The following is a 23,515-nucleotide window of genomic DNA, read 5'->3' on the forward strand; positions in this document are numbered from 1 at the left end:
GAGAAACATTCAAAGAAAGGGGATATAAATACAGAAATGCCTCACACTGTTTGTGCTGTTTGTGTTGCAGGTAATTTGCAGCATGGATTTTGTTGTTATTTATGGCGCAGCTCAGCCATAATGGTGGTACTTCCTCATACCTCTATGTTCTAGAAGCTTCATGGATACGGACAGCTATAATTTTCATTTCACATTGTGCTTTTAATTAACCCCAGTATTCATTGACAGCATGCTGAATCAGTACAATGTTATAAAATCACTAAGTGCAGGAGAGCTCTGAGGCAGCTTACACCATCAATTCCAGGCTTTGGCAACTAGTCGTTTCATTCTAGCACTCTACTCTAAGTATCTTTCGTATGTAGTCTTTTTTTTTTTACTCTTAATCAATTTCACATATGTTTTTATTTATTAGAATAGAGTAAACCCTATAACAACCTTTCTTAAATTCTTCAGCACATTGAATAATACAGACAGCCCAGTTTTACTAAAGCCTTACTGTTAGTGTAAAAGAATGATTTGCCATTATTACGAAGAATCAATCTGAAGCCTGAGCACTCAGCTTTCACTTTTTTTTAAATCCCTACCATCTGAAAAAGCACACGGTCTCTGTATATTTTTTTAGGATTCAGGATTTATTTAAAATCAATGTAAAAATAGAATCAAATCAAGAATGAATTGAATGATTAAACAGCCAACTTATATTTACCTACTGTCTAAAGCTAAAGAAAATCTAATAATCATCAGTTTAGCACATTTGGCACATCTGTATTATTATACTCCATTAACACATCCATTTTATTGTGATGGATTTGTATAATATGTTATATTACATGATTTAGAGACTTAATTGACTTCATAATGACTATGCAATGTGATGTGCCTATTTTTTTATTATAAGTTTAAGTAATCTACTTATGCTGTGAAACAGCAAGTGTTTGTCAAAGTTTATCTTTATTTTAAAAGTCTTAAGTCAATATGTCCTGTAGAGCACATATTGTTTACATTGCAACTGGTCTAACTAGGGAGTACCAATATGGTGGCCGGTGGTTTAACTTTAATCCTGTACTGCCAACAGGCAATTAGCAATCCAGTGAATAAATAGAGATCAGTGGCTCAAACTCCTTGTTTCTCAGCCCAGAAATCTAACTGTTCTAGAGAAGATCTGTGTGGAGGAGTGGGACAAAATCCCTCCTGCAGTGTGTGCAAACCTGGTGGAAAAACTACAGGAAATGTCTGACCTCTGTAATCGCAAAGAAGTAGTGCTTTCCATATAGAAATGGCGACAACGCTGAAATGTTCTCATTTTAAAACACAAAGGTTTTTTTTTAAAAGCAAATAAACCAGAAATTCTTATTGCAAAGTGCAACATTGGCTTTTGAAAACAACAAAAATTTACCACTTCTGTGTCCAAGCTAAATTATATATGTGTAGATCTGTGGGCAGAATGCATCTGCAGCACCATCCAGTCATTAGCGTGACTGATGGGAGAGTCTCTGCACAAACATGTTTGGTCAGCCAAAGAGTCGTTTCCAGGATTTATGGCAGAGTTGTTACTAATTGGAAAGGTTTTGTAAACTTAATAGTTCCAATTCTGGATTAGAAAAAACTGTTGGTCACTTATATGAATTGAAAAACAACTTAAAACTAATTTGTTGGTTAAGCTACGAATACATTTAAAACAATAAAGCAATCTTATGGAAACTTTGAATAAATTTTACACAGTATACGCAGAATGTCAAATGTGGACAAGTAGAAAAATCTTATTAGGGTAGCAGTATTAGCAGAAACACCCATACATTCCTCTCCAAAACCCATGTTTTCCAGGGGCCAGAAATAGTCTGTCCAGTGTGTGTTCTTGGCTGTCCCCCTGGGTCTCCCTCTGGTACCTAAAACATCTCCTGACTGAGCTGACTCTTCTCACTGTGAAGGACCAGCAGCTCTACTAAATGCCCTCAGCAGAGGACCAAACTCCTTCTCTAAAAGAATTCCTGGAAATCCTATGGAAAAGCGCACTTCACCTTCTTGGATTTCTTTTCTTTCTGTCATGTCCCAAATTTTTTAGCTCTAGTAGCTTCATCCTAAAATAAATTTATCTAAAATTAACCTGTCAACCCACGCATGCATTCAGTTTATTGAAAAACAAAAAAGTAAAGCCTTCACACTCTTCATCCACTCAATAATTAGTGTATGAATTTATGGTTAACTATAAATAATTTCAAAATGTTGGTTTCTAAGTCAACAAAAATATGATGAAAAAACACTTTTGTGAAAACACTTCAGTCATATGGGCAGATAAATCAAATAAAGCTTGAAGACTCACAAAATTGTACAATTCTTAAATACTGGCGGGAAAACGGAGAGGATGGAAGTTTCTCTATATGTTGTAGTTAACATCTAAAGTGTGAATGTTTGGTTAGAAAGGCATCCAGGAGAGAAACATGCCAGCGGAGCAACAGCCCAAAATGTACCGATAAAAGCCTTTAGGGGAAAAAAATAGGACAAATCTTAAATGGCGTCACGAGTCCAGATGCCAATTCAATGCATAATTGGTATATATATATATTTAAATATATATATCTGTGTACTGCCATGTCACTCTTTATGCTTCTGTTAGCAGCAGATATCCCTGTAATATATACCTATGCTATATACATATATGTCTAAATATATATAAAACATCTAACTGAATCAATTGTCCAGTAAATAAAGTTACTCTTTTTTCAGGCTATGCTTGATCCAGAGGTCCTTTTCAATCTTTTCCTGCCACCAATCATCTTCTTTGGGGCTTACACCCTGAATCAGGTGTGACAACTCTAGAAAACTTTTTTTTTTTAAACTTTGAAAACATGCTGCTTTTCTAACAACAGCTGCTTTTTGTTCATGTTCTAGAGACGATTCATTGATAATCTGGGCTCTGTTTTAACCTATGCCTTTCTGGGAACGGTGATCAGCTCCTTTTGCATAGGGTAAGTTTTTTCTTTCTTTTTTTCATTCAGACTAATACACACCACAAAACAAGAACTCTAAAATCTGTATCTCAGTTCTAAAACTGATTCAAAAAGTACCTTAGATTCTGTCTGTCTTTATAAGTGTGAAAATATGTGGTTTCTGCAGGAATTCAGTTGTCACTGCATTGATTAGGAACCTGTGGTCAGGTAGCTGCTTTTTAAAGCAACTGGTTTGTAGGTTAGCTAGTTTTTAAAATCTATTTAAGACAATCACACACCTTAGGGCGTGTTCCCTGTGTAATACATTAAGATTAGCAGTTGGTCCCTGACCGGATTGTTTAACTGCTGGTCCAAGACCAGATTAGCTTTAAAATAATAAAAGGAAAGATTAATGCTTCAAAAAATTATATCTTTTGCCGTTGGTTTGTCTGTAACCGTGAAGATGACATTGCAGATTATTTTATATTCCCCCCCTTCAAAGTAAAAGAAAGACAAAAAGTGGTTTATAATACAAATAAGAATAGAAAACAGACATAAAATAATAGGTTCAATCAGTACATGGTTAACATCCGACAGCACAAAGTGTTGTAAAAGGCAGTTTAGATAAAATAGTCTTCAGCTGCTTTTTAAAGAATTAACGGATTCAGTGTAGCACAAAGATAGAGAAAATGCCTTTATTGCCTTCCAGTGAGGTAATGTAGAATGTGACAGGAGCAAAAACACGTTGACAGATGACACCCGACTTACCCTGTGCAATAAATATGAATAACAAGCTAAAGGTAAGCTGCAAAACAGAAGAGAAGGAACTTAGAGGAAAAGAGAACCAAAAAACTGTTCAATAGTTAATAGATGATAAGGCATTTTTAGGTGAAAATGCAATGCAAAGTTTAATAGAAGGGCAGCAGCCTATTGACAGAATGATGTAGAAAAAAAACTGCGCAATATACATAATTGTACAAATAATAAACTCCCAGAGAATTGAGCAATCCTTTCAACAATCTTGTGGATACAGCTATATGAGATATATCTCTCTTTATTTAATCTATTTTAAATGTGTTTGTGGAACCATTAATAGACTTTAATTGGAAGATTGTCAAGCGGCCAGAATAGGTGCAGGGTTATGGATGTTTAGAGATAAAAGCTGTAGTTTGACCGCAGAAGGCTTTAATAGAAATGACTAAATTAAAGTCAACTTCCATTGGTTAAAATACTTGCTTTATGCAGCTTTATGAACTGACTAGAGGTGGTCAATATCATTTTTTATTAGAAGACATAAAAAAAAGTGTGCTACAATAATCAAGACAAAATTAAATTAAAAAGCATGATGATTTATTTCTAAATTTAGCTTTTGACATTAGAGTTGGACGCTTAGAAATATTTTTAGCTTTCAAAAAAAAATTAGCTCTTAAATGAATTCACAACAATGGCCATGGCCTTAAATTTAGCTATTCGGTTCTTAAAGTAGGATTCTGCTGAATTCCCCTGTTGCTTAAGTTGTGGTCACAGAGCAACTGTTTGATTCTAATAAAATAGTTTATCAAGGAGGACACCTTTAACTATTCAGTTTGCTATTCTATAAGAATAATTTCTTCAGGTTATTTTTTATATGAGTCAGCTGATATTCCTGGACCACCTTAAGAATAACAATTTGTTAAAATAGTTTCCACTACAAAAAAACAAAAAAAAACTTTAGTTAATCTGGGAGATTTTAGCATTTTTCTTGTCATTTAGTGTTAATTAAATTGTAATTAACAAATTTACGGCATTTAAAATACAAAATAGTTTTGTCGGGATAAAAAAAAAAAATGAAAGTAGGAAGGGACCAAACTGTACTAAATTTTATTTAATAATTGAATTTACTTGACATTGCAAAAAAGTTACATTAATTGTGTTATATTATTATGTGTAAATCATTTAGTGGTGGAAAGTAATAATAATAATAATAAAATATCCTTTTGATTTTTGCAGTACGGCACCTTTACAGAAACTTATATCAGTAGGCGCCACACTTTTTTACACAATTTCCCAAGCAAATATTTTGTGGCAACTAAATAAGAGCAATGTTATGGCAAATTTACTCTCTCAGTTGTTTTTTTTTTTTTTTTTTTTTTTTTTTTTTTTTTTTTGTTTAAGATGCACTATACTTACATTAATCCCACCTATGCAGCTCATTCAATTATAAATTAAAACATATAAATAAACTCGTAAGAGTGCTGAGCAGAGCTAATGATTTTAAAAGGTCTCGGAAGGATGTGACTTTGCTTTTGGAGCCGGTTTTACAGTCAGCTAATGCTCTTGTGCTAAGAGCTGCAATTATGGTTTAGCACCACTAGATGGCAGTCCTGGTCTTGGTTAGGCTATTTAGATCTCTGTTAGCAAGGTGTTTACTATGACAGAACATGTGATATTAATTAACTTATTTTTTTCTGCTTACATTTTGGATTAAATTTGATAAGAAAAGAATATTGAACCTTTTGTAAAAGCATTTGATCCTAAATATTAAATATTAATATTAAATCCGCTGGTACTTTTAGTGTTGATTCTACCTATTCTCAGAAAAGTTATCTTTTCATGATTCTAACAGTTTTTTTTTTTCTAGCTGTTTAAGAAATGAATTGAACACCAAGCACCAAGCATAGTAAAACTGAGTCCTGTAAAAATTCTAATGTGATTAATATAGCCTCAGGGAAAATTTGAATTTGTATTTGGAAGTCACTGTAATGATAAAAAATAATATTAATGTTTTAACTATTTAGGTAATCACATTTAAAGTTGCCTGTTTTGATTCTTTTGTTTCATTTTATCACTCAAGTTTTATCGCTTCAATTCGATCATTGATTACATCCACAGCGCAAGTTTCCCTTCTATTTCCTTCTGTCCACACCTGCTCCCAATCAGTTGATTACTCCATTCTTTGTTCTTTCTGGCATGTATACTCCTCCTCTGCAGTTACTGTTTGCTCGATTGTCTTCATTCATTCATTCATTCATTCTGACGCCCAAATTGGGTACCACTGTGCTCGACCATAGTAACTGTTGCGCACGTTGCAGCCATTTTTATCTCAGCTTTATATTGCAGGACCATCATTCACCACAGCTTATTTAATGTGATTTTCTGTAGTTATCGTAATTGTCCGAATGAGTATGCATTGTACATTATTACTGTGGTTAACAACAAATACTTAATGCAGATTTCAGCACACATAAATGCTCTCATTGAGTGAACAATTAAGGTTACAGTATAGGACTAAAAATAAAATATATATATATGAATATTTTTTTTCTGATCCAGTCCTGTGTCGAATATAGACCCATCCAGTCCTTGATTGAGGACAACAGGGCGAGCTTAATGGCTTTGCCCATTAAACTGGGTTAGTTTTCCAAAAAACAGCCCTGAAAGTGGATCAAATCTTTTACCAGGGATTAGTTTGGAAATCATAATGGATAACTTGAATTACCAAATTATTCACATTTGGGTTAAAAAATATATTTTTTTTATGTAGAGTTTATTTTATATTACATTTGCTCTGATAAAATAGTAATTTAATGTAATGTCAAATATGACGTATTAATAATTAATTAAATTAGAATGAAAATCATACTCATCATATAGCACTGTTGTTATGTTATTTCCTTTTCAAACTGAGATACCATTAGGGGGTTAGCAACTTAACTCAAGCCCACTCTGCTTTGGATGGTCGCTCTGCTGCAGAGTTGATGCAACCAACATGATGTGCACCCATGAATCAGCTGTATGATGTTGCAGCTCCATCTTTTGAGCTTCCTTTAACCTTAAGTTGAGACTATATAATGCAGACCGCAGTTCAACCTTATTGCTTGTTTGCATGTGATTTATCATGTAGACAAACCTAGCAGGCGGATTTGCTCGATGCGCTTGCCTGCCTCACCGTGTCAGTGCCTGTGGGCCTGACTCTATCCTTCTCTGTTTGGAAGGATGCACATGCACATGTACTTTAAGCATGTGCATGCACACGAACCACCCTCTAGAGGAAGCACGATCACCCTAACCTCAAATCTCCCCTTAAGATACATGAATAAGGCAGCTTATCATGTTCAACCTGAGGACAGTGCTTTAAATCCTGGCCATAGGGACATGGTTGTGTGCCATCTCCATGGTAATGAAGTGGCTCAGTGCTCCCTAGAGAGGTCAGTAGCATATTGATTATTACAGGATGTGTCTTTGCTAACTAGATCAGCACTTAACACACCTTGGTTAGGATTCAGGAGCTGTCCTGCTGTTATGAATACTGAATAGAAAAGTTTTGTCTTTGCCTTCAAAGTGCACCGCTTTTATAGACGAGATAAAGCTGGGGACAGTTGGAGTTTGAGATTTATTCTACAGCCTGGCTGCAGAGATGATAAGAAAATGCTTCCTCTGTATTATTCTGTCATGTTGCCCTTCACAAAGTCTTTGCAAACGCACATTTCTCATATAGAGATTTCAGTCTGCATTCAGTTATGATTTAATTCATATTCACCTGGAAATTATGTCTGCAGAATAAAAAAAAAACTGCCCTGTTCATATTAGGCATTACTATCTGGAAAGGTATCAGCTCACCTGCTGCTTGTGTCGGGCCCCATTAGCCTGACCACTTGAGGGGGAGGGGGGAGCCCTGCTGCGTCTAGCAGGATGACTGATAGGTTTGCACCTGCCTGCCCTTCCAGAAAGATGACCACAGTGTGTTTTTCTGCCGTCTGTTTGATCCCAATACCAGGGCCTGCGTCTACGGCTTCACCAGACTCATGGTGCTTCTGGGACGAGCAGCAGATGGAGAGTTCTCCCTCACTGACTGCCTCCTGTTTGGTGCAATCATGTCAGCCACTGACCCCGGTAGGTATCCTCCTCCAAAAACCTTCACAAAAAAGTTTCTCTTTTCTACGTAACACCATGATATGGCTTTATAAAACAGCAACAACAAAAAAACATTATTAATTTAATAAATAATTTAGTAAATAATTAACAGTAAATAATTAACAGTAAATCTGTAGCAGGAAGTGCCAGCAGATTTAAATGTTGTATTTCAGGCTGAAACAATCGGATTTATTGTGGTTAACTTACTGAAATAATTGTCAACTGATTTAGTAATTAAATAACGGATAACTGGACCTTACAGAGTCTAACACATGCCACTAGCTGAAACAGAAACCTACTCAGAGCAGTAATTATGCTAAAAGTGAAAAAAATATATAAAGCTTTTTTTTATGTGAGTATGCTCTATCAAGAACTACTCAAGTGGCGTAGTTTTAGCTTCGCTTAGTGTAAATTCTGTATAAAATCTTCTTTAAGGCACCTGTTGCTATGATAATTAGATTAATAATTGAAGAAATTATCAACAGATTATTTGATTACCAAAATGATTAATGATGAATTGATTTAGTCATCTTTTCCGAATCTTTATAAAAATAAACATTTAGTCAGAAAAAATGTTTTAATTTCAGAATTTCTGTTTTGTTTTTATTAAAATACAAACCTCTGGACCTGAATTTTATTTTTAATCCAGATTGCTAAATATAGCTTCAGTTTACTAAATAAGAAGTGGATGTTTGGGTGTTTTTTTGTTTTGTTTTGTTTTTGTTTTTTTAATAACTATTTTGAATTTCAAACATTTTTATCTTTCAGATAATTTTAAAAGCTTTTCTTGGAGCCTAAAAAAACAAACACTGAGTAAATAAAATAGATACATCTATTAGTGATAAACAGACTTTAAGACTACAAACAAGAGTAGGAAAATGAAGCTTTTGTCTGGTTTGGCAAAAGAGGCAAAATTGGAGTGATCAGTGGTGGAAAATGAGACAAGAGTAAATGTTTTGCTAAGAAGCTGAGAATCTCTGTTTTAAATATATTCAGTATTTATTACTGCCTTACCTGAGAAGACATTACCCTGCTAGATAAAAGGCCTGTGCGTTGCAGCAACAGACTTTACTGGTGTCACTTTAACTTGCTGACCGAAGAAGTAAACGTCTGCAAAACCTCTGTATCAGTGTGTCCTGGTAAGAGGTAAGAGTTTTCTGCCACACTTTTGTCTTTGTAAAAACTGGAAAGTGTTGCTACATTCACTGCTTTGTGAATTTTTCTCTCAGGGTTCATCATGAAATTACTGTACTTTGACAACAAACGGTTATTTATACCAATATGTGATCTCAATGAGCATCAGAGGAAAGATTTAGATTGTGGTTCAGTTGTAGCACATGAGGGCCAGTACTTTGCAATGCCACGCTGTGCACATTCGATTTGACCCCAGTGCACTCGTCAATGTGATGAGACTCAAACTAAATACCTACAAAGAATCCTTAAAAATGCAAGATCCATAGGCTTTGTATCATGCTTTCAAAATACGAAACGAACTCATGGACCTTTTTGCATAACATTTCACCTCCCTATCGGCACTCTAATAAAATCCTGCATACATTTTATATTCTTGCATTCAAGAAGGTTTTACATTTTACCATATAAGGCAATTTCTTTCTTTATTTTTTAACAGTGTCCTGTCTGGCAATGTGGCAATAAGAATAATTGTCTTGATGCCAAAAAGTGCCCGACAGATTTTACTTTCACAAGTGGAGCAGTATGGCAATTGCCATAGTGTTCCACTTGTTTCATGCATATAAATTGCTTTATTATAATAATGCAGGGAGTTCTACAGATCATATGGACACTGTAAGTAGAACAGAAGAGGAAAAACAGAAAAAAAGGAGAAAAGATGAAAGAAAGAGGATAAAACTTTTTCAGTCTGCTTCATCACCTGCAAAGAGATGTAAAATGAACAGCATAACCAACAGACATGGTACAGTACAAGACATACAACAAAGTAACACCTTGAAACTATTGCTGAAGTAGTATTATTTAGTCTGACATGTACTGAAGATAACAATGTGGCCTTTCTGCATGGAAGTGAATCTCTAAGTACCTGAAGCCCAGCACCTGTAGTTCTTTGTGAGAGTGCACTTGTGCATGTAAAGTTTATCCAAAGGAAAAATGCCCAATAGTGGTTGTGGAGAGCCGAAGAGGCGCCCCCCCCCAGAGCACTGAGTCCAGTGCCGGGAGACCCTAAGCCCCAGACACCCAAAGGGATCCCAAGAGCGAAGGCACCAAGGAGGGGCCAGCCCTGGAAATCAGACCCCCACCAAGGGAGGAGGAGAGACAGCTCTGAGGAAGTCCCCCAGCCACCGCAAGGCGGGAGCCCCCTGGAGCAGCGGGGACGAATCCACGGGCTCCGCCGGCAGCCAGCCACCCCAAAGTGAATCCTGCCCTGGGCCCCAGGGATCCAAGGCGCAAGGGGCTCCCCACCCTCCGGCAGGAGCCCCAGCAAGGCCGGGATGAGCCAGCAGCCACCCGGGCATCCACCCCCAAACCCCAAGCTCCACCAGTGCCCCGACGCCAGCCAGCGGAGGGAGAGCAGGACAGGGGGAATGGGCTCCGCACTTAGCGAAGACTTGAGATGTGCTTGGAAGAGGGAGCAGTTCAGACCCCAACCTAGGAAAGAAGAGAAAAACAAAACTCACAGTCTCAATAAAGCTAAGGCAAATTACACATAATCAGATTTTGCCCATTTTAGAAATATCTTACCTCTTAAAATTTCTATGCATTTTATAAGGGATGTAATTGGATTTTAGGATTCCTTATAGTACTGTGCACTCTAAGAGTAGATTGGTCAATCAAACAGGATCTGTGCCACATGTTTTATAGAATATACGTACATACCTATTAATCTGCAGATACTTCATGTGTAGTTTGGTTGGTGAGATTACAAGCTATATGATACTCAGACTTCTGAAGAAGCAATATCTACAACAAAGTGTGACAAAATGAACCACTTTATTTACTCGCTCCACTATCACCTGTCAATAAGATTAAAGGAGACTGAAAAGAATATTTGGGAACACTCAGCACCGTGTCCGTGCAACTCTATATGCGACCAAAGGATATACAGCCCATTTCTGCAGCCATGGACCCAAATAGAAAGGAGAGCCTGGTGGGGGTGTTTCCACAGGAGCTGGTGGAAACAACATGACCTCTGCTGCTGTTTGCAGTAAAACATGATTGCTGACCCTGAATGTATCTCGGGTAAAGATACAACTATTCACTTATATTTACCATGAAATAAAGAGATTCCACTAGAGACTGTTATATGAAAAAAAAAATAAGTTTGAACATATTGGAAGGTCCTTCAAATCACTGCATTGTTTCTCGTTTCTGTAGCCCATCCAATTCTACATGCTGACTGAAATAAAAAAAGCTTGGCATACAAAAATGGGAATATATAGCACATTTACTGGTGCCAGTAAATCTTATCTTCAATATTTTATGCGCTGATTCAAAACATGAAATTGTGCGTTGTTTAGAGTTCTAAAAAGAAAGGAACCATTGCAATCAATAATTACTGAACATGTGTTACATTTTATATAATGCAAACAAGGATACATGCATATACAGTTTTACTCACAATAAAGCACAGATATACTATTATATCTACACAGTATTAATAAGTGAATTATTAATACTAACAGAAAAAAGGTGAAGATCCAGGAAAGGTCAAGGATGATGCTCTATGTTACAGTGTCCACTCTTAAAAAGAGGTTTTCTTTGGTTTGTTTCAGTTTAGATTTGGCTTCTTGTTTCATAGTTGTTGAATCATTAAAATCATTAAATTAATATGTTGTGTATTTGTATTATAAGAATTTAGTTAAATGCCTTTAACAACATTTAAGCATTACAGACCGTGATCATTAAATACTTCACATCTTTATTACTAATATTTTCGGTGTCCATTTTTATCCGACCCCCCCCTTTAAAAGCTCAGGAACCCCTAATAGATCTCCACACATAATTCTGTGGTGCCGCTACTGTTCCAGATACATCTATTTGTAACTCCTACATCCTGGTCTTAGTTCCTTTTTTCACCTTTCGTAGGATCATTAATAAGAACACGATCCAGCACAGGAGAATAATTTTGGACTGCTGTGCTGAATCCGAACAGGCTTCATTGTTACAGACATCATTAGTTGATAGACACACGTATGGATGATGCAGGACAAATCAGGAATACTGCCATTTAGAAAAGAACAACATGACTTTAAGTTACACAACTGTAACAAATCATTGAAGCTCTGCATTTTAAAAGGTAATTCATGGAATATGGAGATGCATACGTAAGCATTTTTTTCACACAGAATACATATAAAAATGTAATTTTGTCTAATTGCATAAGGTGGAATGTGCCTATAGGTCCTGTCATTAACTACCGATAGGAAACATTCTGCATCCTCTTCCTACCTCCTTCCTCACTGCCAACGCTATTCAGATAGAACATATCATGGTGACTGCTGACACACTTCCTCTTCAGCGGAGTGGTAAGTGTCCATACCAATTTGCAGTATTCAAAAGCAGCCTAAAACATCACATCATTCTGAATACATCGTCCTCACAGAGGCATGTGGTTGCAGCATCTTGCTGCTGTAAGGCTTTTTTTGTGAGCATGGGGAAGTTAGATTTCATGGGAGATGACTTTACCAAACTATAAGTAAAAGAAAGTAAGATATGACTGCTTCAGGTTCATTCAGAATTAGTTTATATATATAAAATTTGATGTTATTAAAGGCACAGAAACATCAAGCCTATGTGTTCTAGGTTTTGATGAGCTGAACTGTTCCTATCTCACTGCTTTCCTGAGCTTGTCAAAGCTCTTACATAAAAAAATTAATTAATGTTTCCCTTTTTTTCTTATCGATTATCTTGTGTTCTACATCCAGGATAAAACCTTTTTTTTTTATTCAAAATATAAATTATATTAAAAGAGGCTCTTAGTCTTGAGAGAAGACCTGTAATCTTTAAGTTGGCAGTAGGGATAAACACATTTTTAAATCTCATTTGGACATCATGAAGAATGTGCTGAGATGCTCCAGTTGATCTTACAAAATCCCCAGTTTTGTGCTTAGTCAAAGTGTTCTTCCCAGATTTAAATGCAAGACCAATGATTTAGATCAAAAAGTGGGAGTCCTGCTGTGCTGCATTTATAGCCTCAGGGGTGGTTAGCAAAGGTCAGTGAAGGTCTCACTTAAACTGAGTGTTTTGCTGTTTCACAATTATTCCTGTTATCTGTTTTTATTTTTTCTTTATTTTATTCACATAAACAGTACAAACATACACTTTTGCCTGGCCATTACAAACTTCTAATTCCTGTTCGACTATTGCGACTCCGCAAACCACAGTTTGAAAAGTAAATTTTTACTATAGAGAAAAAAACTGTAGTGTAAGTTACTAGAAAAAAATGTTACTCTTAGAAATATATATTATTGTGTGATCACTTTACCCAGAATTCCAGATGTCATCATAAATCCAATCGGAAAATTTAAGCAAAACAACAGGACCTTAGTCACATTTGTGCTTGAGATCAGCCTTTTACATTGGCACCTAATTCTATCCAGGTTTCAGACATTATGCTAAACTACAGCAGGGATTACAACAGGACAAAAATCTGAAACCCATATCAAAGCTGGTTTCTATGCAGCATGATAAAGAAAAAAAAAAACTGTGAGCAACAGACAGATAATATGGAATATATGTATATTATTATGATTTACATTCATAACTCTGCATAGTTTGGATAATAGCTGTATACAATTTCAATTCAAAAATCAATTTCCTTTTTTTGAAATGCATCAATCAATTGTTGCATAGTTACGCCAGCCTGACCCACTCTCCCCCCTTCACAGAAAAAAAATCTGAAGCTGAATAAGAAAATATTGGACTAACTTTTAATAAGAGACTGAAAGAAGAATTCTACTGTTCTTCAAAACCTCACTTTGGTCACAAAAAGCAGACTATGCATGATCAGAACATGCAGATTTTGAATAATTGACTATTTTTGATGTAAAACAAAAAATTGACTTACAGTACAGTAAAATTCACTATAGCACTTGTTGTGAATTGGTGGACAGAATTAAATGATTCATTTTTGAGATGATCGGTTAGCAAATCATATCTGTTTTTGACTGACAGCTGTCATGCAGTTATAATACTGACTTCTTAAAAGTATATTATCATTTAGTATGAATTTAAAAGCTATTTTCTGTAAACCTTTCTGGAGTTGTACAACCTTAAAAGCTGCCATTCACCAGTCAGAGCTTAAAATGTTATCGGTATCCCCCCTCAGTTTTTATTTTGGATCACTCTCAAAATGATGTCTGCCTAATTTCCTCAGATAAGTAAGCGATCCCCTGCGTTCTGCCTCAAATGGTCACAGTCATCTCTGGTAAATGTCGGCAGCGGGGATAATTAGACCTAATAAGACTTTTATCCGACCCCCTCAACTGTGTTATGTTGAAAATAATTGTCTACTCTCTACCTCATGATGTTGCTGTGGAAACTGACAAACACTTGACAGCTGTAGACCTAGTTACCATGACGACACTGACACCCTTCTTGTGCAGGGGGAAAGGATAGTTTTTTTTGTTTTTTCTCGTCATCTTCTTCTTCTTTTCGTCCAGAAGCGTAAGTGGTGCATGACATGCTTGCACCAGCTAGGCCTTATGGGAGCTAGATGGAACAATCCTGACTCCAGGCCCTGAACTCAGAGGAGCTCTAAAGACTAAACAGCCAGATCTGTCAAAATATGTCTGGAGGCAGTTGTCTTGCCATTGTTAATCTGCTCATTTCCTGTCTGTCTTCTCCCTCGCTGACCTGTTTCTTCCCACGAGCCCAAACATTACCACTACAAGTGACTCTTTATTCAGATCACAAACTTCACTAAAGCTCATTCTAAGGATAACTTGCTGCATTACAGCCCCATCAGATGAGATTTAAATCCTCTTAGAGCGTTTTTCTTCTTGAATATCATGTTTTAGATTACAAGAATATTGCTATACTGGATCACATGCATACATATCTAATGTAATGGTTGTCTGAAATGTAAAATGATATTATTTTTATCCCTAAACTTCCAGTAAAGGCTGTATTTTACAGACCATAAGTATCAGAAGATGAATCAAATGCCTATGTGGAGATCATAGGTAAATCTTGTTAGGATCGGGATTCATCCCACACTGAAAAAAAAATACAACCGCTTTAGGCATTTGACTTAATCATATTTAGTTACTTTAAAACAATTGTTTTATGTCCTACCCTGCTAACATGAAACAATTCTGTTAAAGTAACTAAATATGATGAAGAAAATGCAAAAAAAAGGTTGCTTTTTTTTTTCAGTGCACAACCCAGTGTCAACACTTCTTTATCTTCCGGTGCTCAGAAACGTGCAGCATCTGCAAGCCTCCTAGGGAAAAATTTCCAAAAAGTCTTAAAATAAATGTAATTATCTCAGATCATCCACTGTCTCTGATTTTACAGTCACCAGTATCAACTGGCCATCTGGCTAATAAATGTGATATGTATGAGTGTAACCTGAGCAGTCAGACTGATTTAAGGCAGGCATATATTGTACAATGTTTTCAATTGTTTTTCTAAGCTACAGCTCGAACTGTAAGTCAAACAGCAGACACTTTATTAGCTCACTGCTCCCGATATGTCCTTTCATCATACAACCCAATCTCTAATGCAATCTGATTGCTAACACTGTATGTCGGAAATGCCCACATTGGACCCAGCCTTGTAGAAAAATTGCCCTGGTCAGGCTCATCTGTTCAGAAGTAAAGTCAGAGAAGAAGAATTCCCGTTTCGCACATGCGCAGTGAATGAGATTGAGATAAATCAGCTCATAACTCTGCTTGAACAGTAGGATATGGGCACAGTCACCTCACAAGGGCCGACTGACTTTCAAGCATGTTCATCAGACTGTACGATCCTAGTCGTGAGAGGCTATTTGCCCCTTATTACTCCCTGTATACTACATGAAACAGGACACACAGTGAAGCTGAAACTTGGCTCAAAACAAAAGATTCTCAAACAATTGAAAAAAAATTAGTGCAAATAGGGCCAAAATTGCCCTTACGGGGGTGGACATACAATTATCTTTAATGCCACTGCGCTTATCTCTGACCATAAGAGTCAAGATTGGGGCCGCAGTTCAATTATGTTTTATTGTTGCAAAATGTGTCTCTCAGATAAGCTGATACTGCACATGATGTAAGCCAGTCTGACTGGCCAGTGCTGTGATTTAATTTTCACAACAAAAAGGGGACAATATTGCGTGACATCGATTAAAAAATGATTGGGTTATTGCTGCAACATTTGAGTATCAGTTGTGTAAATTCTGAAGCTGTGCAGCTGCAGTAAGTCGGTTTTACAAAGCTTTGACTCAGGGAGGCTGAAGGTATATTTTAATAATTGCTGTTTCATCTCTTCTTCTTTACAGATTCTGCAAACTTAAAAACAGCTGTAATGTGTAACTATTAAGTTAAAATTTTATTTCAATTCACATCTAGAACATTACAGGTAGCTAGCATCATTATTGAAGACACTCCTCTTTGTGGATTTGAAAAACATGTAGCTATGAATATCAAATAATCTCATCAAAGCAGGGAGCTCTTTGCCAGAAGTACATTTACATTTGTCTATAACTGGCTTATTTTGCATGTATTAATCAGCTCCTGTTCCAGAGTCTCAGTTGTTATATGGCTTCCAAATTAACTGATGAAATGCTTCAAGCTAAAGGACACATATATTCCTAATGAGCTAGAAGCAGAACAATATAGGACAAGAACACGTGCAGCCCACATAAGGAGAAAAATGACAAACACTGTAAAATGAAAATAAACAAGATGATATAGAAAAAAAAGTTATATTGCTGTTGGAGTTCGGACACCAGTATATTTAATCCCTGCATACTTAAATAAATGTATTCTGACATTTGAACACATTTGAAACTCAAGAAAGAAGCTATGATGTTAAAAGCATGTTTATTTATAGGGTTACTTTAAAAATCCCACAGAGTGAGAAGCTGCATTTAATTGTACAAAACAATATGAGTTATTTTTTTTTATCAATAAACAAAATCAAGAAACTTCATTACTGACAGGAGGAGTCCAGATTCTGGAACTAAAATTAAAACCAGAGCAGAAAATAAAGTATAAACAGAAGAAGAAGCAGTGGTTAAATAAAAAAAAAGACTATTAATGATCTATTAATATTAATATTAAACATATAAATCCTTAAATAACAGGACTAAATTTAAAAAAAAATTAAGCAGAACAATAAATTAATAGCAAAAAGCCAAAAAATAGATCAGCCGATCCACTAGTACTGTTTTTTCCTTTTTCTTTGATACCTTATGTCCCATTTCTGATTATGACTGTATCTGAGATTTTTCCCTTTTTTAAAAGACTATTATTAATAGAAAACAGAAAATATGCTGAAGGTTATTAGAAAACAGTATTAGTCAAAAAATTTTACTAAGAAAGAAAGAATAAAAAAATGATCTGCATTTATGCATCAAGCAAGGTGTCATTCATCTCTTATATTTATTGAAAATCACATTGAAGGTTGGTGTGTTTATTGACTGAACATAATTTGATTTTGTAGTTTTGCTGCATATAATGTCTAATAAAAACTAATGATATTTCACCATCTGCCATGCTAATTGTTGATTATATCCAGTTAGTGGAAAAATAGCCTTTACAGTTGATTTGTTGTTATTTGTCAAATTGTCTGAAATTAAATTCCTATTCATTTGGACATCCTTTACACTAGAAGTAAGAAAACACAGCCTAAGAAAAAAACATTTTTTCTCTACTATTGTTTTTAAGTTATCTACAGATTAACCTTACTACTTTATTACAAACAGTCCTACAATCTGTTTAAAGGTCTTTAAAAAAAAAAAAAAAAAAAGTTATTGGCTTCACATTCTAAAAAAATAAACCCAGAAAATCTTTTTCTAAATGCAACAACATTAAACTTTTGATCTTCTTCTTAAAAGTGGGTTCTTCCTACATCTAAAACTCTATTTCATATAAAACCAACTGCTGCAATGAAAAATTTGTATTTTATTCATTAAGAAATTTTATGAAAATAAGATTGTAATAACATATCAGAAGTTTCAAGTCAATGAGACTATGAAATAATGGCAAATATAGTTCATGAGTTTCAAATCTCTACTTCAGGATTTAGTTGCTTTTATAAATGCTGTTACAAATTAGGATTAATTTATTGTATCTAAATAACTCCACAGCAATGAAACACTAAAAATGATTATGGTAAAGCATATTTATATGTATTAGACTTAGATAGACTTTTTTGTCATTTTGTACACACAGAGTGTATACAAAAAGAAATTTTGTTCAGTACAGCTCTTAAGAAATTTCAAATTGCAGCAGTGATAAAATGTAACATAAAACTGAGATGTGATTTACACTTCCAACATTCAGGCTTTTTTTTTTAAACCCCATTTTATACAACATTCAGCAGTCTAATGGCAGTGGGGAAGAAGCTCGAATTTACTGGACCTGCATCGGATGCATCGAAGTCTCTTCCCAGAGGGCAGCAGGGACAACAGTCCATGGTGGGGGTGTGAGGGGTCATTTATAATGTTGCGGGCTGTGGACATGCAGCGTTGGGATGAAATGTTTTAAATGGAGGGAAGAGGAGCCAAAATGATCCTCTGTGCAGTTCTCACTACTCTCCTCACCTTCTTCAAGTCTGAGGCGCTGCAGCCTCCACATCAACAGCTGGTCAAACACTCTCTATGGTGCTTCTGTAGACGGTGGTGAGGATTGGTGGGGGGAGGTGGACTCTCCTCATCCTCCTCAGGAAGTATAAGCTCCTTTTAAACTGTTTACAGCTTGGATATACAAACAACATTACACGGAGGTTGTTGATGCAGTTTTTATTACAATTTTACAAGAATTTTAAAGATTATTAAGAAATATTACAATCAGTATTTTGGTTCATGACAGCATTCTGGTACTATTTTGTTGATGGCAAGAGGAACATTTTGGGAACCTCTGCACTATATCATAATCATGAATAGTTTTTGATATGCCACTTTTAGAAAATGTCAACCAGATCAAAAATATATTTGTTTACCAAACAAAAATACAGAATCCATTAACAGGGAATAATCAATCCAAAAATGTAACTTCTTTATACTTAAACATGAATATTTGTATTGTCACACTCTGGTGCTCTCTGTTTATTGTAACAGTTTCCAAATTACTCTGCTTCTTGGCCAAATAATTCAGTTAATTACTTTATCTGTTCATTTCTGTATTGTTTTAGCCTCTTTTAATCTTTAACAATAGTTTTTCATTCACCAAATAATTTTTTTGTAGGTCCACATGAACCGTTAAGGTGATCAAAGTGCATTAAAAAGTCAATAAAGTATAATATTATGTCTGTATTGTTTTAATATCCTGCACTCCTTTAAAACAGTTTTGTTTTTTGTTTTTAAGTCTCAGTTCTTGGCCTGCTGTCGGACCTGGGCGTGGATTCTGATCTGCATGCCCTGCTGTTTGGAGAGAGTGTCCTTAATGACGCCGTAGCCATCGTTTTGACACAGTGGGTATCTCATCTTGCTTGTATGTGCCCTCAGAATCAGTAGATTTTCTGGTTTAATTGTGTGGGCGCCAGCAATTCTCCAGCTGGCAGCGTGGAGGAGGATGCGTGGGGGTGGAGGAAGACTGAATGGAAGCTGCAAGCTGTAAAGAAAAGGTGTGATTGGGCAAAGCTGCATGACTGCCATGATGTTATACTGGACTGCATAAGCAAGTAGTGTGTAGCCGTTTCAGACTCTCATTAAGGAAGTCGACTGCTGGAGTTCCTTTTCCTATGCACCCCCAGGATAACAAACCAGGCTTATAAACTGTATGTGCTGTCAAATTCAGGCAAGAAATCAGTGGAAGCTCAATGGATTAGCCATTATAAACTTGTCTCTTGTCCAAGCTGTACAATCCCTTCATTCTTTCTGTTTGCTGTCCCATCTTTCCCTTGCACTGCTCTCAAATATGCAGTCACATACTTGGCACCGATTGTCTGCTCTATTTGAATAAGGCCAGTCAAGAAGACTAGCAAACAGATGGCGAATTTGAGACAGAGAGTTCATAATTCACACATGGAAAAGTGAAAGCTTAAAGCAATCAATTTAGCCTGATGCATTCATACAGCTTATAAGTTATGCAGTGGTAGTAAAGCAGGGAGCCCGAGCGTTTTACCAGACAAATAGCCACATAGTGCCCTGCTTATTGCTAAAATGGCGTGACAGGCCCTCATGCCGCCGTCCGTCATTTGACTGGTTCACAGAGGCCACCATGCACAAAGCTGGGTCTTATTACGAGGTCGCGTTGATTCCTGGTACTTGAATGCTAACAAACTGATTTTCCCTCTCTCAGGCGTGAAAACCCCCAGACTCATTCTGTCTCTCAAACAGGGCTTTAAAATCTAAAAGTTGCATTTGAAAGTGAGCAGCACCAAACTTATTAAGAAACAATTTAGTAAGACACACTATTGAGATTGACTTGCAGTGAAATTGAGAGTGCTAACAGAATCTGAGTCTTTATTTCCAAAGAGGAGGTAATAGATTTTCTCTTTTCATTTGCCGAGCTCATTAGTAACAGCTTGATTGATTCTTCCCCTCCTTCCATGGAGATATGATCCACTGGTTCATCTCAATATAAAGCCAACATTGCACGGTACATTTTTGATCCTCCAAAAACCAAGCTGCAACATTTGAAGGCCTTTGATGATTTTTTGTTGCAAAAAGCAACAAAAACGTGATTTGTGTTGTTTTGTTTTGATTTTCATCTTTTGATTCAATTTATCTAAAAAAAAATTTGAATTACATTGTGTCTGCACTTACGTAAAAGTATATGAGAACAGTGCATTGGTTTTAAGGAAATATTGGGGGGAAATTATTCAGATTTTTCTTTTAAAAGTAGAATACAAGAATGAGTAAGAACAGCTTGGTCATATTTCTAGTTACCTTTAGAGCAAGAACTCATGATCAATCCCGAAGACCTCAGAAGAGGTGATGCTGCTCTATTTTAAACAGTCACAGAGTAAATAACTCTACCTAAACTGAGTTGATGGGGTACAGTCACTTTAAAATAGGATTTTACTATTAAAACAACTGGAAAATGACAATGGAGTACATAAATATTACTAAAACTATCTTCTCTGTGTGTGTTCTTTGAAAATGTAGGGTCCTACCTCCATTCAAAAAACTCATGTATATCAGGTGATAGAGGTTAACAGGGTAGCATTGTTCTACTTCTGTATAGTCTAGTTCATCAGCTAAAAGTCTTTGCTCACTCTCGCCTTCTTGTAACCTTAGTGACGGAAATATCACGACACAACATAATAAACACCCTGACTTAGTTTCATACATCTTATCAATAGTAAAATGTAGGTAACACAGAATACATGTCAGATTATATAATACTACTTATATTTCAGCGATAGTATCTAGGCGTTACTTTATTGTATGTCTCGTACCATGTCCGTTGGTTGTGCTGTTCTTTTTACGTCTCTTTGTAGGTGATGAAGCAGACTGAAAATGTTTTATCATTGTCTCCCTTTTATCTCCTCTTCTTTAATCTTTTCTCCTTTTTTCTGTTTTTCCTTTCCTGTTCTACCTACATTGCAGTGTCCATATAATCTGTAAAACTCCCTGCATAATTATAATAGAGCAATTTATATGCATTTAACAAGCGGAACAGTATGGCGATAGCCCTACTGCTCCTCTTGTGAAAGTAAAATCTGTTGGGCTCTTTTTAGCATTGAGACAATTATTCTTATTGCCACATAGCCAGACAGGACACTGTTAAAAAAAAAATCAAAAATCAAAAGTAAAATGTTTATAAGTGGGTTTCTTTCACAAAATAAGGCTGTTGGCAGTGAGATTTGAAGAGAAATATATGATGAAATCACTGGTTTATAGAGAGAAATTTAAATTCAGTTACATTCGCTGGTTCTAAATAAACTGCAACTCAAGACTTAAGGCTTGACTTGAGACTGGTGTCCTATTGACTGGTCTCGGACTCCTGGTCTAAAACTCAGGTAGTAGCAGTTTCTACTTAAAAAAAAAAAAAAAAAACAACTCATGAGCTTCAGACTGCAACTGCTGTTGATGGATTATAGACTTTCACTGGCTGATAACCATTGCATCGAATATTAGATGTAGCTTCACATTAAGGAGCATATCTCTCCATCTGAATGCTCTGTTAGATGACTGAATAATTTATGATTAAATTAAATGTAACTTTCCTCAAATATTCCCTTACTGTTAAGCCAGCTGTGTCAATGCAAAACCAAACTACCTCCAATGTTCAACAATCCTTTTATCACTATGTTTTGCCTCATTATTTACATTGTCATTTTTATTCTTCTTTTAAAATTTTTTTACTACTTAAAATACTTAGTAAGTTATAAATATTGATTTAGAAAATTAATTCTTACTTTTGTTAAAAATTCACAGGCTCGGAAAACCCTCCAAACCATATTTAATGTACTGTATAGCATAGGGGAGTATGAAGAGGGGGACAAACAGGTCCTAACCAAGTCATTACATAGACAATGAAAACTTTGTTTGATTTGGTCAGAAATTAAATAGCAGCTCTTGATTTCTTTCCATTGCAGTGCTTTTGTCTTTATAAAGTGGTAAATACAAAACAGCCCTTTCTCAACTGTGGATTTAAATGTTAAGAGAAAAAAAAAAAACTGGTTTTGAAAATGTATACATTTCAGAAGGATTAGCCTTATGCCCATGTCCAGATAGGACAGGTTTTGATTCCTAACCTAAAACGACACAGGGTCATATGTGACATTTGTCTTGATTTAATGGGGAAATATTTGTTTCACATTTGGACTTGGCTTTCAGTGGCTTAGAAAGTCATTTGGAAAATATGCTTGTAAACTTTTCTCTCTATAAATTACTGTAGATCTCTTAAATAATTTGGAAGCTGTTTATGAAAAAACCAGGGTAGATGTTGAATGTGCAGATTTATTCCATTTCATCTTTCCTTTTGGTATCTTTTCACATTTTGTATCAGATTATTCAAATATAATCTGGGCATTGGAAGCATTTTATGGTCCCAATTTAGTTTTTTACTGCAGAAAAGCAGTACACCCATAACCTTTGCTGAAAATGAAATATATTGCCTTTTTTTATTAGTACCTTCTTTTCTCACACATAAAAATCCATCCATCCATTCATTTTCTGTCACGCTTATCCCAAGCGGGGTCGCGAGGGGAGCTGGTGCCTATCTCCAGCTGTCTACAGGCAAGAGGCGGGGTACACCGGTCGCCAGTCCATCACATGCATAAACAGTCAATCAGAAAATTTCTGTTTTCTTCATCCTCCTAATAAGGGGTTATTTTACTCTCAGTACGTGGCAGGTCGAAGTCCCTCTTCCCCACCACAGAGCAAACATGATAGCAGCTCACATAACATTATGCTGTTGTTTTTATGAACAGCACTTGTGTCTTCCTCCTTTTTCTCTGCTCTGCTCGGAAATGTTTGTGAGGCAAATATTTTGGAATGCATTATATTTCTGGAGCAGTTTATACTTTCTTGGAAAGCCCATGTGTTCTTAGGAGTGACTCCAGGAAATTAGAATTAGCTCAGCATATTTACACTGGGAATGTATGCTCTCTGCTGCAGAGTG

General features: G+C 35.9%; 1 protein-coding gene across 1 annotated transcript in view; it reads left to right on the plus strand.

Annotated features, from left to right (window-relative positions):
• LOC119785983 (sodium/hydrogen exchanger 9-like) overlaps positions 1–23,515 on the plus strand; it is a 106,018-nt gene that overhangs the window by 6,109 nt on the left and 76,394 nt on the right. Inside the window, exons 3-6 of the mRNA XM_038288980.1 lie at positions 2,725–2,802; positions 2,890–2,966; positions 7,684–7,799; positions 19,307–19,412. Of these exons, the coding sequence (XP_038144908.1) occupies positions 2,725–2,802; positions 2,890–2,966; positions 7,684–7,799; positions 19,307–19,412 (377 nt within the window). The remainder of the gene's footprint in view (positions 1–2,724; positions 2,803–2,889; positions 2,967–7,683; positions 7,800–19,306; positions 19,413–23,515) is intronic.

This window comes from Cyprinodon tularosa, unplaced genomic scaffold (assembly GCF_016077235.1).
Source record: "Cyprinodon tularosa strain WSP-4 unplaced genomic scaffold, ASM1607723v1 ctg260, whole genome shotgun sequence".
Taxonomy (NCBI): domain Eukaryota; kingdom Metazoa; phylum Chordata; class Actinopteri; order Cyprinodontiformes; family Cyprinodontidae; genus Cyprinodon; species Cyprinodon tularosa.